Here is a 17,370-nt window from a genome sequence, read left to right as displayed (position 1 = left end):
AAATCCCTACGACATACACGATGAAATTTCGCGATGGTGTGGGTACACCTAGTCGGTACCGCATCTGACTCGAAGAAATGGAGATAATTCGCCCGAAATGAAATTTTCCGAACCTTCGAAGGTCGAAGGCCTTCTTCCGGAGAAGCCGAGTCGCGGGGAGGGGGTCTTCGACGTCCGGAAGTCCGCGAATTTCGGAGATCCTGGAAAAAAAAACGGAGGAAACTTTGGTCGGATACCGTGAGGAGGATTTACCGATTTTCGCTCGTCGAGTGGAGTGAAATGGGGTTGAAGATCGCGATACACGGAGAGTGGAGACGAGGATGAGGAAGGAAGGGTACCGCGAGGAGCGAAGCGGGCAAACAAGGTGGTCGTTGACAAGTGAGATCCGCATCCATCTGAAACTTAACCATCTACCTTTCGGTACCCTCAGATATACGGTAGAGCGATCTGTTAAAGCAGATTTACGAGCGTTTGAACACGCAGATGTACCTCTTCAGCTACCCGACCGGCCTCCCCCACTTCTCCCTCGATCGTCGTCGTCCTCCTCCTCCTCCTTGTCCTCGTCGACGACTTCAACTATCGGTGACGTCACACTGCGACGTTGTGACGCACGAGCCCCAATTTCATTTTTTTTTTTTTTTTTATTTCTCCCATTTCCCATCCGGCTTTTTTCTCCCTCCTCGTTTTCACTTACTTCTTTCAGGGTTCAACGGAGAAATCGGTGAACAGCGGCAACCGAAGCCCAGATTTTACCATCGTACCGCGTTAACACTTGCGGGAGTAGCGCAGCGGGCCCCCCCCTCCCAGGAAACCCGCAATGACCTGATTGCGGAGGAAGCTGCTGCTCTCAATGTCTCGTTATCGCGATTACTCCAGAAGTGCCCCTTCGGGCTCCGTAGTCGCTGCTTGCAATTCCGGCCGTACCGAACCGCGCGTAACTTCGAATCAAAGAAGACGATGCATTCGGTGCGAGGAACTCGAGGCAACCGACAACACCGGCGTGTTCTAATTAATCGGGATCATTCGAACCACGTAACGAATTATCGCGCGGACACTCGATTCCCACCCTCGCACAGATTCGTCGGATGGAGGACCTGAAAGTGAAGCGCTTTCCAACGTTAGTTTTCAGGAACCCCGCGAATCCGATGAGATCACCAAACCGTCGCGAAGGCGTCGCGTGCCTCGCGGGAACGACGCTGCGGATTCTCCATTTCCAATGATTATAATTGCGCCCACGGTTTCAGGTGATACTTATTTCCCCCTTTCCACCCCTCCTTCCGCGTGCGGTGCGACTCCGGGAACGTCCCTCCTCTGCGCGGGTACCACCGAGGCACCGGGAATCACCGATTCCGTTCTTCTCTCCTTTCTTCGTTCATCCTCCCCCCAGCGCTGACTGTTCTCCTCGTTCCCTCGCGTCTCTCCGTTTCGCTCTTTTTTTCGCTCTTTCCCTGTCACCATGACGATGAGTTGGAGCCTCCTCAAAGAGTGTGCCGGCCACTCGACGAAGCGACGCTTTCTATTCGTGGCACAATTTCGAGGATCGATACATCGACTGGCGTCTCGTTTCTGGTTTCTTCAAATAGCGGTAGTTACCAAGGGACGAGTACCACTTGGCATTCACGGCCTGTACACTCTGAGAGGTGTGTGTATGCTATTTAGGTACTAGTGCCTCGAACCGTCGTCTGATGACGGCTGCCACTGTCGGTAGGACGGTGGGACGGGGATGGTAGGACGGTAGGGTGGATGGGTACACAAGCGACAGATTTGTCAGCGGTCATTGATTCCCGCGATCTAAGAACCCCGAACTTGTTGACTTTCGGGATATCGTTCGAGTGGCGAGGTGCGGCGCTACCGCTTCCGAACGATTCGCACCACTTCCGTAACGACACCCCTTATTTTTCACGAACCGCGGTCTTCCGCGGCATCTCGGTTAACCGACCGGTCGAACGAGTGGCATCCACCTCGTCGAAGACGAGGGAAACGGGACTTGAGAAAAATGTCGCTTCGCGGTTCCCCCTTATTTCCGGGCGAGTTCGTCTCATCGGGGTCGACACTCACGGCTTCCGAAATGTCCGCGGAACGACGGAAATCATCGAGAATCCGGAAGCGTAGCGTGGCCGGGCGTTCGTTTCATACGAAAGGTCAACGTTGTTAGCGATTTCCTCGCGAAACGTTCGGAAAAGAAGTTGGTAAGACGGCGTCGAAGAGAGGAGCCCTTGTACCGAGGGGGGGTACCGCAGTCGGTGGCATCGCGGACATCTCATTGGCTGACCTTTTATCCGTTGCATCGGGTCGTAGGGGGCATCTAGGAAAAACTGCATAGCGTGTCCCGAGGGAAGGGAATTCGAGGTAAGGGGGCGGCGGCTGACGCCGGGGGGGAGAGAGAAAAAGTGGCGGCGAACGAGGCGGTAGGACGAGTGGCGAGTGAAGATAGTTACGACGAGATAGGCGATGGGAACTCCGATGGGACAGTGCCTTGGTTGCCATCCGGTGCTCACCTATCTATCAAGCAAGCGCTACGAACGTTTCGTCGCAACATCGAACACGAGTGCCCACCGCCACACGGGGGGTTTCTACCCTTCCAAGGCTGTGTGTCTCTCTAACAACGTCACTGCTCTTCTCTACCCCCCTTCCCCCACCCGCCACCACCCGCCACCACTTTTCGAACCAACGGCGAACCTCTCCGCCTCCGATTTCGCAAGTTCTGCAAAATCTCGAGCAAGAAGTCGAGCGGAGGTCTTTCAGTCAGTCGACGTTAGGCAGTCAATCGTGGACGAAAAACGTCACGAGGTGGTTATTATAGTGATTAGTAGGGACGCTTTCGGAATTTTTTTCTCCCATCCGGACGACATTCGAACGCGGAGATATTAATCGGCGTTTCGCCGAACGTACTTGGACACCGCATCGGTGGACTGTCTCGGAAAAACGGATTTAGAAATGTGCTGAAAATATGGACATCCCACCGGATCGCGGCGTCTACAACGCCCGCAAAATGGGCCTCCCTTGTCCGCTGGTTATTTTGCTGATACTCATCTACGCAGCTCAAGCTCAGTAAGGCATTCCGTGATATTCCGATCGCCATTTACCGTAGTTACCACTCAATGCATGCTGAAAGGATTTTTACCCTCGTTAACAAACAGGCTCGTCGGCGGATGTGTTCGACATTTTGATTTTTCCGGTACCTCAGACGTGAAACAGTGTCGATTGTTTTGCGATCTCACACATTACTTTTCACCCAGTTACATACTGCCACCAATCAGTCCACGTTTCACTGCCGATTCCGACCGATCGACATCCCACCCCGATTGCCAATCACGTTTACATTTTTCGGCATGCTAAATATGACCCGATCGCCGTAGTCAATTGCCCGGATGGAGTGGCAGCCGTTTACATTGTTTAGCATGCTAAATATGAGCTGATCGCCGTAATTAATTGCCCGGGTAGAGAGTGGCAGCCGTTTACGTTGTTTAGCATGCTAAATATGAGCTGATCGCCGTAATTAATTGCCCGGGTGGAGAGTGGCAGCCGTTTACGTTGTTTAGCATGCTAAATATGAGCTGATCGCCGTAATTAATTGCTCGGGTGGAGAGTGGCAGCTGTTTACATTGTTTAGCATGCTAAATATGAGCTGATCGCCGTAGTTGATTGCTCGGGTGGAGTGGCAGGCGTTCAAGTATCTTTGTGGGAAGTCCGTTTGTCCGCCATTGGTACGATTTATCGGACTTCTGTTGTTTCTTGTTAACCAATCCCTGGACGGCTCAGAAAATTAAGCGCAGATCGACGGAGTCTTTTGCATTCTCAGACTCGTTGGGCCGAATGAATTATTAGAATATCAGACACCCCTTCAGCGAAAAACACACGAAATATTTACAGAAGGAGTTTGGAGTTCTATGACCTCTTGCCAGAAGATCCAAAGTTATACGACAAGATGCGACCTCCGAAGAAAGACGGACAGGCGACCGTCGTCTATTTTCACGTAACAGTAATGGGTCTAGATTCTATAGATGAAAATTCGATGGTAAGCGTAAAGTCCGTTTTGGTAAAGTAGAGAGAAAAAAAAAGGTACGAACTTCGAGTAACTTCGGCGGTGCGATAATTTCAGACTTACGCCGCGGACATTTTTTTCGCCCAAACGTGGAAGGACAACAGACTGCGATTACCGGAAAATATGACGTCCGAATACAGGTGAGGGATGGTTTCTCACCTGGTCGAACTCTCTGCTCCGAGAATAAATGTTTTTTCCGACGGTTAAAGGTTACTGGAAGTTGACTGGCTGAAGAATATGTGGCGACCGGATTCGTTCTTCAAGAATGCAAAATCCGTCACGTTCCAAACAATGACAATACCGAATCACTACTTATGGCTTTACAAGGACAAAACTATTTTATACATGGTCAAGTATGTTTTCCGAGATCCCGAAAATTCACGCGCCCTACCAAACCCGATCTGTCTGCGCTGGGAGTAAATGAGGAATTTTTTCAGGCTGACGCTCAAATTGTCCTGTGCCATGAACTTTTTGATTTATCCCCATGACACGCAGGAGTGTAAATTGCAAATGGAAAGTTGTAAGTAAATTTTTCATTTTTCTCGTTCACTCGGTGAGCCGTTGAACGCTCTAGCAAAATTATCGAGTGACATCAATTCCGCGGTAGCTCGCGGACCACTTCATAAACGTTCAATCCCCTCCTGCGAATCACATATCCGCCAGCATTGCGCGCTTCCGAAAATCATTTCTCTCTCATTCTATTCAACTTACAGTATCGCACACGACGGACGAAATGATATTTCAATGGGACCCTGACGTCCCCCTGGTCGTCGACGAGAACATAGAACTTCCCCAGCTACAATTGGTCAAAAATTACACGGCCGATTGCACGCAAGTCTATTCCACCGGTAGGTTATCCGCTGATTTGTCATTCAATCGTTCTCACTAGAACATTCTTTGCGATTCCTCTGCAAAAATTATTAAATCTGAAAAGAGACTGACGATGAGAGAGCAGGCTTCAATCCATCGAGGTGTATCAGATGTTCTGTTTTTCATTTTTTTCCTCTCAGCCCACTGATTTGAACCGAGCAGTTTTCTTCCCCAGGAAATTTCACCTGCCTGGAAGTGGTGTTCGTCCTGAAGAGACGTCTGGGCTACTACCTCTTCCATACCTACGTTCCTACGTGCCTCATCGTGATCATGTCGGTGAGTAGCGAATCGGCGAAGAAGTGAGCCAGAAATTTTTTAACACAAAAATTCATCGCCGTCCAGTGGGTGTCGTTCTGGATAAAACCGGAAGCGGCTCCAGCCCGCGTGACCTTGGGCGTGACATCCCTGCTCACCTTGTCCACGCAGCACGCTAAGAGCCAGGCGTCTCTGCCGCCGGTGTCCTACCTCAAGGCGGTCGACGCCTTCATGTCCGTCTGCACAATATTCGTGTTCATGGCTCTGATGGAGTATTGTCTGGTCAACATCGTTCTCGGTGATTCGGACGCGCCACCGGCAAAACCTCCACCCCCTCCGCCGCCGCCAAGTTCCGCCGGCGGACCGGACGGCACGAAATTAGACAAGATCTTCGACATCGCTACCCAGGTGACACGTGGATTTCTCCATCCACTCCAAAAATCCAAAGCCGATTTCGCGCCCCGGGCGAACCGCTGCATGAACTTTTTTCTTCTTCTTCTTCTTCTTCTTCTTCTTCTTCTTCTTCTTCTTCTTCTTCTTCTTCTTCTTCTTCTTCTTCTTCTTCTTCTCCTCTCCGTTTCACCCGGGGTGCGAAATTCGGGCCCGATTATTCGAACCCTTTTCCCACCGCACGACGCTGGATTTTTGGAAAGTGTAAACTTGTGTTCGATGGAAAGAGCAATGAAGGAGTGCATTTTTGGGGAGTGGTTCGTTTATAGTCGGGCGTCAGTTTTCTCGAGTACGATCGTGAAGTCCGGCTTGTTCTCATGCGGAAAAAATGCTTTTTTTCTTTTTTTTTTTTTTTTACCACCCTCAAACAGAAGGCCGCAGCGGCACCACCTCCGGGACCCACGCCTGCGCAACGTGCGAGAATGCGCGCCCTCAACATCGACAGAGTGTCCAGGGTGTTCTTCCCCTTCCTGTTCGCCCTGCTGAACGTCACTTACTGGATAATGTTCGCCGAGTATATCTAAACGCGGCGAACCAGAAGAAGAACGCGAGAAGAAGTGCGGCCAGTCATTAAATTGACCGTTGTTCGAGAAAATAATTGAGTCTGGACGCCGAACGGGTCCGGGTAGAGGGTGTCCATCGAATTTGATTCAAGTACGACAACGAATCACGTTTGTAACGGGAAATGAGAAGAACGAAATGAGGAAAAAAAAAAAAAAAACCCTAAATGAATAATGTGAAACAAAATACAATCAGCGATACACAGTTGACGATGACGATCGTCGTTCGTGGATCGAATCGAAGGGTGATGAAATTATGCAAATCTTACCGGATCGAATGATGACTTGTTTTTTGATCGTCCATTTCTGGATATTAAACGCTATTTTAACGCAAATCGCGCATCTAGTCCGCTAAACTCTGGATCCTCGAAATCCGATCGGAGTTGAACCGTCGAGTTTGAGAAAATTAGATATACGATGCTGATCGCTTCTCGTCCAACTCTTGCGTAGAACGCTCGAAATATCTTCTATTCTTCAGTTCACTTTGAGCGAATAAAAAATTTCACTTGTTTTCTACAATTTTCGTGCTTCAATCAACAAAAAAAAAACAGAATTAGAAAACAGGGTGTAAAAAAACTAGAAAACTTAATCGATCGTTAGGGTTATTGATATTCAACTAGATAATAAGATGGGTGAATGCGCTGAAACAAAAATGAGAACTAAAATTCATGCCGTTTTTTTTTCTTCCTTTCAATAATTCTTAGTTTTTTTTTTTTTTTTTTTTTTTTTCAATTACATACTCGATACACGGACAGTACAAAAGCTTTTTCTTTGATTCGATACAATCAGACGGTGATTTGGTTTCCTTAATTACTAATCACGATGATTGTCATAATTCGCATTAGGTTTGAAAACGTACATGCATACCTAATTATTCACAAAACAATCGACGCTGATTGGGTGATTATAGATCACATTAATATGACGATGTATATTTGTTAATTACTGATAAAAGAGAAAGATAAGAAAATTAATATTCAATCAATGTAATAAACGTGGCGTGGATCAGTCTAACAATAAGTATAATTTATCGAGCTTTAAACATTAAACCACATAGTACCTATCTCAGCTAGCTGTATTGTGTAAATTAAAATTCGAAAGCCTTTTTAGCATATTGTAGGCATGATAAATTAATACGCAAATAAAGATCCGAAGAGGCTTGTTCAACTATAAGAAAACTTCAATTTCTAAAAGTCCAGAGTTAATTCAAACGTAGGTGGAAATCGGAGAGAAAGAAAAAAAAACTAGCCTCAAAAAACTCAAATTATTGTACAGTAGATTATATGTCGTTTTTCCGTTGATTTTTCCGTTATCGTATTTTAATTTTGTATCATAATCACGTATCTGTAGATATTAAACGAGGAAATAAGAGAAAAAAAAACAGAAAAAAAAAAACAAAAAAAAACGATGTGTTTGGTGCAATGTGGCGCGTTGCGCGCTAATGTCGCCGCAATGATTCCAGTTAATGATTATTTATGTATTTACGAAAATATATAAATACGATATACAAAAAAATGAACAAAAATATATACATATATATATATATATCTACATCTCCTCTCAATTTGTCGTGAAAAAAAAAAAAAAATCAATTTCAAATATCCTCAGAAAATCATCACACCTGACATTTGCGTTCCTGAACTCCTGAGCTTCGCAAATTACGCGATTCACACATCACGTAATCGTTGTAAGAAGAATTTCAGTCAGTATTCTCTCGATGGTATTGTAAAATCTACGTCGCCATGGCGTTGACGTTCGAAATTCATTTTTCTCCTCTCCGGAGCATGAATTTTCAAACCGAGAACGAATTTCCTCTCGGACATATTTTATACACCGGGATCAAACGGATCCTCTTATCTCGTTCATGGTCATTGATCTTCAGTGAATTATCAAAGCGACTTCCACACTAGTCTGATATGACCCTTCCTCGTGATCCTCTCCAGACCATGGCCAGACGAAGAAAAGGAGAAAGATGAAGGGCTGGCTCGGACGGTAGGGAAAAATAAAAAAAAAACGAACGAAACGAGGGGATAGCAGATGTCGGGACGCGAGTAGAGAAAAAATAAAGAACAGTCTTTTCAAGACGCACAGCTCAGACAATTATTCGACTGAGGATCCGGAGCAACGTACCTTTCGAAGTAAAGCATAAGTTTGAGTCGTCGACAACTACGCTCCAAGTGTTCAACACATGTTCGAACTCCTCCGTTTCTTCGTGCCGGTTTAGAACATCCGACGCGCGGCTCATGGAATTATTTCGAAAGAGACATCCGAAAAGGAGCCCGGTAAACGTCGTTTAGTTTCTTCTGTTCTCATATTTTTTTCTGGTGTTTGTACTTCAATTCAAACGAGTTTAGGATTCTAAAAAACAGAATTGGAAACATCAGAGTTTATCCTGCCAAAAAAAAAAAAGGAAATGAATTTAACAGTCTTTTTTTTTTTTAAAATACCGAAAATGATCAACCGATCGATAGATACAGCGGGTAAGAAAATGAATCGTCGAAGACGTTCGAATAAAGTTTTCAACGACAGCCTCGAAATCGTAATCTTTTTTTATCCTGGTCACCGCCGGTTCAAATTCCACTTGAACAGCGTACAGAGGGAATGGGGGGGAAAAAAATAGAAACGAGTTAGAGCGAGAGAGTAGAGTCGCCTTCCCGGAAGGCTGGCGCGTAGTTCTCCGCAGGATTATATCGTCGGGGAGTAAAGCCTATTGCTGATAACTCGTCGTAGGGACTATTTCTGTCCCCTGATTGGTCGTCGAAGGGCTGGTAAGAAGGGAGGCGCCCCGAGGCGAGCGCCCTTGAGCCGCTCGTTCTCGAGTCCCGTAATTCAAACGGTCGCTGCAGTCCCCCTCGACGCCGCCTATTATTCCCAAAGTGCGCAGGAGCTCGACAGGGTCAGCTGAGTGAAAAATATTCCCGCTTCATTACGGTGCTAAATTCATCTCCCCCCATCAAACCCACCTCGTTCCGATAAAACATCATCGAGCGCACGAATAATGACGCAAAGTTTCCGAATTCTGATTCGCGGAATTTCAGACCAGTGTTGACGGTCCGTCCGCCCTTTACGTCGACCGGTAATACAACTCGATTCGCGAAGGGGTGAGGTGAAATTCAAAAGCGTTGAAAAAAATTCCAGCTAATATTTTTCCCGATATCCAGACGAGAAGTCAACTGGCAGGAAGGAATGGTCTTGGCTGCATCGCGGGGGATTGAGCTCAAATTCTGGGCATCGAGGTAAAAATGATCGGACTTCAGTGCTCGGTCTTCGTTACTTCGGTTTTGTTGGTGACAGTGCTGACAGGTGCGTGTTACGACAAGAAGTTCGAAACGGTTGTGCATTTTTCGAAAAATCTTTCTTGTCTTCTTTCATCTTCTCAGATGCGGTGGGAGGCCAACATGTCCGCGAGAGAAGTCGGATTCCCCACAGAGGTAATAACGGCGTTGACGTCGATCGGAATGAAAATATCGTTTTTATTCAAAGCGCAATTTTTTTTTTTCTTTTTTAAGGATTACCGCAGAAGCACCTTCTTCCCTGCGAGCAGGGATCGTGCTATCCCGCGACCGGAGATTTGCTGATCGGAAGGGAAAGCAAACTGACCGCTTCTTCTACTTGTGGCATGAGAGGACCGGAGAGATTTTGCATCGTGTCTCATTTGAAGGAGAGAAAAAAATGTTTCTACTGCAACGGTGACATACCGAAACAGCAGCATCGGGTGGAGAACATCGTTCACAAATACGTACCCGGGTTGGACATTTTTTTCGAACAGATACATCCGAGGTAGTCGGGGTGATCGAAAACTGATGGAAAAAAAAAAAACCTTGTGAAATTTTTTTAGAACCAATCAAGAGTCCTGGTGGCAGTCGGAAAACGGTGTGGAAAACGTCACGTTGCGATTGGATCTGGAGGCGGAATTCCACTTCACGCATATCATCATTAAATTTCACACCTTTCGTCCGGCGGCAATGCTGATAGAACGTTCGTACGATTTTGGCAAAACCTGGCAAGTCTACAAATACTTCGCTCACAATTGCGCCCAGTCGTTTCCCGGTGTCCCGACCACTCCGCCGCGAAAATTGACCGACGTAGTCTGCGACTCGAGATACTCGACGGTGGACCCGTCGACCGATGGCGAAATCATCTTCAGGGTTTTGTCGCCGAACGTTCAGATCGACAATCCGTACTCCAAGGAGGTCCAGAATCTCCTGAAGATGACCAATCTCAGGATAAACTTCACCAGACTTCACACACTGGGCGACGATTTGCTGGACAACCGGGCGGAGATCAGAGAAAAGTATTACTACGCCATCAAGGACATGGTGGTCAGAGGCTCCTGTTCCTGCTACGGACACGCGTCCAGGTGTCTCCCGCTTCCCGGAATACCTCAGAGACAGGACATGGTCCACGGACGTTGCGAGTGTACCCACAACACCAAGGGTCTGAACTGCGAGATGTGCGAAGATTTTTACAGCGATCTACCCTGGAAACCTGCTGTTGGGAAACAGACGAACGCTTGCAAGAAATGCAACTGCAACGGCCACTCGAACACCTGCCATTTCGATCCGGCCCTCTACGAAAGATCGGGAAGAATTTCGGGCGGTGTCTGCGACGACTGTCGTCACAACACCAGGGGACAGAATTGCGAACAGTGCATGGAGTTCTTCTATCACGATCTCGCGAGGGACATCAGCGACCCCGAAGCCTGTCAACGTAGGTGTTTCATTTCTTTCGTTAAGACACTTCGCGACACACTCGATCATTAATCGAATCGTTTTCCTTCAGCCTGCGACTGCGACTTGACCGGTTCACTGGACGACGGAATCTGCGACTCTCTCAGCGACACGCTGAGCGGCGAAGAATCCGGTCGTTGTCATTGCAAATTGAACGTGGAAGGCCGACGATGCGATCGCTGCAAGACTGGCTTCTGGAATTTCACATCCGAAAACCCGGAGGGTTGCCAAGGTAATCCTTCGATCGGCCGACTTCCGTCCGGAAAGCGCAATGTACGTTACACCTCATCGTAATTTTTCAGCATGCACTTGCAACACTCTGGGAACCATCGGAAACCTCGGTTGCGACGTGGACGACGGAAGGTGCACCTGCAAGTCGTGGGTGACGGGGCGCGATTGCGATCAGTGTTTCCCGGAGTTTTGGGGTCTCTCCGAGGACACCGACGGCTGCAAACCGTGCGGCTGTGACCTCGGTGGCGCCTACGACAACTCCTGCGACGTCGTCACTGGGCAATGCAGATGCAGACCACACGTGGACGGAAGGGCTTGCGATCGGCCCGAGCAAAATCACTACACGGTTTCGCTCGACTTTTTGGTCTACGAGGGAGAAGGGGGACTTTCGAACGTGAGTTTTTCGAGGAGCTTCGAGTCGCCGAGAAACGCTAATTTTTCATCCAATTTCGTCTCGTACAGCGAAGCCAGGTCGTCGTTCGTGAAGCCTACCGCGACGGCAGACCTCCGACTTGGACCGGAGAGGGCTTCATGAGGGCCTTCGAGGGCTCGAGTCTCGAGTTCGTAATCGACGACGTCAGAAAATCGATGGAGTACGACGTGATAGTGCGCTACGAGCCCGAGCTCCCCGGTTTGCTGGAGGAGGCCGACGTTTCCATCAGACGAGAGGAGGAAGTCGATCCCGAGGGACCCTGCGCCGATTGGGAACCCGGCTACGACGAGCTGACCGTTCGGATTCCGGCGAATTCTCGGAGCGCCGTTGCCGTTCCGTCGGTCTGCTTGGAAGAGGGGAAGAAGTACGTCGTCGTACTTCAGTTCAAAAAGTCGTTCGACCGAACGAGCGGTCCGGCCGCTTCGATACTGGTCGACTCCGTAAGAAATGAATTTTTTTCATCACCTCCGATCGAAAGTTCGGAGAAACTTTGTTAATTCGCTGTTCGAATCCACAGATAGTTCTGATGCCCAGGCTGGCGGATATCCCCTTTTTCAAAGGATCGAAACCAGCGGAAATGCGGAGAGAGGAATTCGAGCGACATCGCTGCGACGAGGTATACCACAACGTTGTGTCGACCGGCGGATCGAACAGCGTCGACATCTGCGCGAAATATCGAAAGAGCATCGGCTACTACGTTTTCGACGGGGCGTATTGTGAGTAGAAAGATCCACCGCTCGAACACCGACCACGACATCAAATGAATCCATTTGTTTTCCACAGCTTGCGAATGCAATCCGACCGGATCCCACAGTTTACTCTGTCAGCAATACGGCGGTTCCTGTCCTTGCAAAGCGAACGTCGTTGGGCGTCGTTGCGATCAGTGCGCTCCCGGTACGTACGGTTTCGGTCCCGGTGGTTGCGTGCCGTGCGGATGCGACAGCGTCGGTTCGGAGGATAATTTTTGCGACGCGAAAACCGGAAGGTGCAAATGCCGTCCGAACACCTACGGCCGCACGTGCGGCGAGTGCGAACCCGGCTTCTGGAACTTCCCTCGTTGCCAGAGGTGCGAGTGTCACGGGCACGCGGAAACCTGCGACTCCGTGACGGGCGCTTGTCAAGGTTGCAGGGATTTCACGACCGGACATCACTGCGACCGTTGCGCCGAGACGTTCTACGGTGATCCGAGAATCGGCGTCGACATACCGTGCAGGTCTTGCCCCTGCCCGGGAACGATAGACTCCGGTCATTCGTACGCCGAGAGTTGTTCCCTGGATCCGGTCACTCAGGACGTGGTGTGCGAATGTCACGCGGGTTACGCGGGTTCCAGATGCGAAATTTGCGCCGACAATTATTTCGGCAATCCCGACGTACAGACGGGCAGTTGCGTTCCCTGCGACTGCAGCAACAACACGGATCCGAGGAGGTCGGGAAATTGCAATCCTCACACGGGACGGTGTCTCCAGTGTCTTTACAACACGGACGGTCCGAATTGTCAGATTTGCAAAGCCGGATTCTACGGCGACGCTTTCGAACAGGACTGCAGGGAGTGCAACTGCGACGTACTCGGCACCGATCAACGAGCCGGTCCGTGCGTTCACAGAACTGGACAGTGCCCCTGTCTTCCGAACGTTGTCGGTCAACGTTGCGACGCTTGCGCCGAAAATCATTGGAGGATAGCGAGCGGCGAGGGATGCGATCCTTGCGACTGCGACGGAATCGGAAGCGTTTCCGACAGGTGCAACGAGTACGACGGCACCTGCGAATGCAAACCGGGCTTCGGCGGCAGGCGATGCAACCAGTGCCAAGCGAACTACTGGGGCAATCCTAATCTGGAATGTCGACCGTGCGAGTGCGACGTCACGGGATCTTCGACCGAGCAGTGCGACAGGGAAACGGGGGCCTGCGTTTGCCACGACGGAATCGGTGGCGACAAATGCGACCACTGCGATCGCGGCTACGTCGGTTTCGCTCCGAATTGCAGCCCCTGCGGAGAGTGCTTCGAAAATTGGGACGAGATTTTGGTGGGATTGGCCAACCAAACGCGAGATCTGGTGGACTCGGCATCGAGGATCCAGGACGTCGGCACCACCGGCGCTTACGGTCAGGAGTTCGAGGATATGGAGGAGGCTTTGAATCAGGTCGAAGGACTCGTGGGCAACACCAGTGTGAAAAACGAAGATCTCCAAGGTCTGCTGGACATCGCTCGCGAACTCAACGATACTCTGTTATTCGCGGTGCCGGCTTTGGACGAACTCGACGAATTTCAGGAGGCCATCGGTCGACGAATCAGTCTCGGAGACGTCGCTCTTCAGAACATGAGAAACAGGACGTCGAGTTTGATTCAGGCCGCCTTCGAACTACAGGGCAACGCTACAGCTCTGCAAGAGGCTGACCTTTACGGCGCTCTCAACGTGACCCATCAAATGGCCGAACAGTCCAGACTGGCCGAAGCTCTGGCCGAAAGTTCGACGAGCGTTTTGGCCGACGCCGACAGATATCACAAGAATACGGAGAATTTTTTAACGAAGTCTTCGACATCGTTCATCGACATGTTCAACGAGAACGAAGATTCCCTGGAAAAATTGGACAACAAACTGACGCAGTTCAACGAACTTATTCCCGGTATGAATCTCGACATATGCGGTAAACGAGTCGAGGAATGCGACGAACTATGCGGGGGTGCCGGATGTGGTTTTTGCGGAGGTCATTCGTGCGACGCGGGTGCCGTTACGGATTCCGAACGTGCTCTGGACCTCGCAAAGCAAAGATCCCTGGGTCTGAAGAAGCACAAGGACGAGGGTGAGCAGCTTTTGAGAAGGGTGAGTTTTTTTATATATCCACATTGTTCTTCGTATTTCCGCTGATTTGGTCGATTCATCGAATTCGTTCCACGTTTAGATGCTCCGAACGAAGGACAACGCCAGACTGGCGAGGTCCGACGCGGAAAGCGCGTTCCAGGTTGCGTTCAACGTTTACAACAGGTCGAACAAAGTTTCCAAGGACATTTCGAACTTGGAAGAAAAAATTAGCGGCGTTCTGAACGAGGACCAGCCGACTCCGTCGATGGTCAGGGAGCTGGCCCTGAGCGTGCTGAAGAAGAACATAATCCTGAATCCCGAGGAGATCAGGGATCTGGCGAACAGCATAAAAAGCATAGTCGGTTCTCTCACGGACTCGGATCAGATTCTGGATGACACGGAGGAGGATCTCCAGACGGCGGAAGTCCTTCTGGAGGACGCTGAGAGTGCGAAGAACTTGGCCGAAGCTCAGAGCGTGCTGGTGGGAAACGTCGTGGTACTATTATCAGAGGCGGAAGTAGCAGCGGGGAGCGTCGAGTCCGCTATAGAAAATATCGAGCTGGACATATCGGCGTCCCGAGAAGATCTGAGCGAAATATTCAGCGCGGTAGAAGCCACGGGCGAAATCGCCGACAACAGCACGGCTGGAATAGCTGAATTGGAGAGTCGATTGACCGAACTGCAGACTCAGGTGGTGAAGAACGACTTCATATTGACTCAAGAAATCGAATCGGAAGTAAAAAGCACCGCGGAAGAAGCGGAGGCCACGAAATCGAAGAGTGAGAAGCTGGCCGCTGATTTCGTCGGGGCGAGCGATTCTCTGGGTAGCAACGCTGAGAAGAACAGCGGCAAAATTTTGAGGGCTAAAATGCTCCTTCAGCGCGCATCCGAACTCGCCGCCGATACCGCGACAAAGTTTAAGGACATCAACGGCATGGAAGGGGCTTACGCGGAGAACGAAAAAACATTGGAAGATCTTGTGGCGGAAGTTGAATCGCTGACGCAGCAAATGGAACAACATTTCATCGAGATACAACAAAAATCTCAAACTTACAATCGCTGCTTGACTTGAACTGTTTGGCATTTTTTTTTTTCTATATTTTTTATAGTTGTAAATAATTTTACGAATTTTATACGTAACTGCTGATACCAAAAATCATATTCATCTATCATAAGGTACCTGTATCTGAACTGAAACATACGTTTGATATGTACTTCTTTCTGTCTTTTGTTTAATTTTATTCCAATATGGATATATTTATAGCGGACAGTCGGTAGAAAGTTGTCATCGCAACCCAGGGGAGATGTGAAATTGTTTGAATAAAGATTTCACGATTTCTATTGAAATTCGGTACCGCCGGGATTTCGGAACGCGAACTTTACCGTGAAAATTTAATATTGTAAACCCGCCTTGACGACAGCACGTGGTTTTTTGATCGCGCCTACTTCCTGTTAGTCGAAGCTCGTGCCTTGCAGACTGAGGCTATCTCAACCGGAGTTACACAAAGATAACGGCCCACGCGTTCTTCCTTCCTCCGAAAGAGCCACATTTTATTACCCACGTTACGATGTTAACGGACGAACTCGATTATTCTGAAAATGTCGGGTGAAATATTCGATTTCTCGATCACAAGCAATAGGCAACGTCTCTCGGTTTGAGAATTACATCTCATCCAGGTCGAAGAATTTGACCTCTTCGAATCCGTTTGAAAAATTATGCGTTTCATGAATATTTCTTGCAGCCGCCGATGATTCCGCGGCAATCTATCTGCGGAGGCACTGGAACGGCGGCGAAGATAAGAATGCTCCGATATGATTTTCAGGAAGCGAATAATAAATCAATGCATGGGGAAAAAGACGAACGATCGAAATTGACTGCAGATTATAAAGCGACGTGAATCAGGCCCGCGGTTCTATTTCTGTAATCTACAACAACAACGAAAAAATAAATATAAAGGTCAGGAGAAAGAGCATGAGATAATCTTGACGAAATAGTTCATTGCTCCAGCGTGATTTTTCTACAGACGAAAGATCTAATTCCAACTCGAACATCTGTACTGTTTTCAAGTGATCCAATCGAGTTTTTCAGATGTCCCGTGTCCCGAAAAGTTTTGGAGAAAATCTGCCGCGGCCGAGAATCGCCCTTCCGCGTATAGTTCTTTTAATACGACTTGCATCTACGACGTATATGAGAAAATATTTCGAACACGACGCCTGCAGTCAGAGTTGAGTTCTCTAAATTTAGATTCAACGATTCCGAGAGTCCCTCGGTAAGGCGGACTCGAGTTGAACTGTAACTCGAATCATTCATCCGCAGCAGCACACTGTTCCCACTGTTCTGAAACCGAAGCCATCGAATCCGTATCTCTCCCGCTACTTCCGATAACAGAATCTACGCTACTAATAATCGCCCAACGTATTCGTAGACTTTGTAAAATCGCGCCAACGAGAACGAATCGTTCTTTCTTTCCTAACAATCCGACCATCCGACTCGCCATTACGGCGAGCCGAGCGATTCTTCTTCGCCGAAATCGAATTTCGTTCCGAAAAAAATTCAGGGATGAGCACACCCCGGAGTCCTCAGCGCGACCTAAGAGCACGGACTTTTCTAAATTGCGGGTGGGACTGTACCCTCTACGTAAGAGAGGGCCGTTCACACACGTGCGCTCGACTACGCCGGGGCACGTCGACGGTCGTCGGCTAGCCAGCCTCTCGAGAGTCAAAGTGTACGAGCTCGGAAATATAACCAGAAGTCGGAGAACTTTGCCGAGCAATTTTCGCTACCGATCGGAGTGACAGTCGGCGCCACCCACGATTACATAAATGTTCGCGTGGATGAAAAAATTACTTCTTCGTCAACGTGTCCGATGGAATCCCCTGAAACTTTTGAATGATTTCAGTTCGATTCCACGTATTGAATTCTTCCGAGAAATATCAGTCGCGCATCCTCGATGCGATCTGTGTCATTAAATAGATCGTTGCCCCCTTAAATCGT

At 48.8% G+C, this 17,370-nt stretch overlaps 2 protein-coding genes across 2 annotated transcripts; both read left to right on the top strand.

Annotated features, from left to right (window-relative positions):
• Positions 1 to 2,412: 2,412 nt before the first annotated feature.
• Positions 2,413 to 7,561, top strand: LOC105683973 (glycine receptor subunit alpha-2). The gene is made up of 9 exons (XM_012396996.3): positions 2,413 to 3,051; positions 3,874 to 4,018; positions 4,103 to 4,185; positions 4,255 to 4,398; positions 4,483 to 4,565; positions 4,759 to 4,893; positions 5,091 to 5,191; positions 5,258 to 5,578; positions 5,992 to 7,561. Exons 1-9 carry the CDS (start codon positions 2,951 to 2,953, stop codon positions 6,142 to 6,144), a joined length of 1,266 nt encoding a protein of 421 aa, XP_012252419.2. The 5' UTR covers positions 2,413 to 2,950; the 3' UTR covers positions 6,145 to 7,561.
• Positions 7,562 to 8,627: 1,066 nt separating this feature from the next.
• Positions 8,628 to 16,334, top strand: LOC105683953 (laminin subunit beta-1-like). The gene is made up of 11 exons (XM_048655191.1): positions 8,628 to 9,281; positions 9,342 to 9,483; positions 9,561 to 9,611; positions 9,690 to 9,927; positions 10,019 to 10,890; positions 10,963 to 11,142; positions 11,213 to 11,535; positions 11,604 to 12,014; positions 12,092 to 12,290; positions 12,358 to 14,396; positions 14,476 to 16,334. The coding sequence occupies exons 2-11, from the start codon at positions 9,423 to 9,425 to the stop codon at positions 15,445 to 15,447; spliced, it is 5,346 nt and encodes a 1,781-aa protein (XP_048511148.1). The 5' UTR covers positions 8,628 to 9,281; positions 9,342 to 9,422; the 3' UTR covers positions 15,448 to 16,334.
• Positions 16,335 to 17,370: the final 1,036 nt, after the last annotated feature.

Source organism: Athalia rosae, chromosome 5 (assembly GCF_917208135.1).
Source record: "Athalia rosae chromosome 5, iyAthRosa1.1, whole genome shotgun sequence".
Lineage (NCBI taxonomy): Eukaryota > Metazoa > Arthropoda > Insecta > Hymenoptera > Athaliidae > Athalia > Athalia rosae.
The sequence above is the reverse complement of the archived record's forward strand: the minus strand, read 5'-3'. Positions and strand labels throughout refer to the sequence as shown.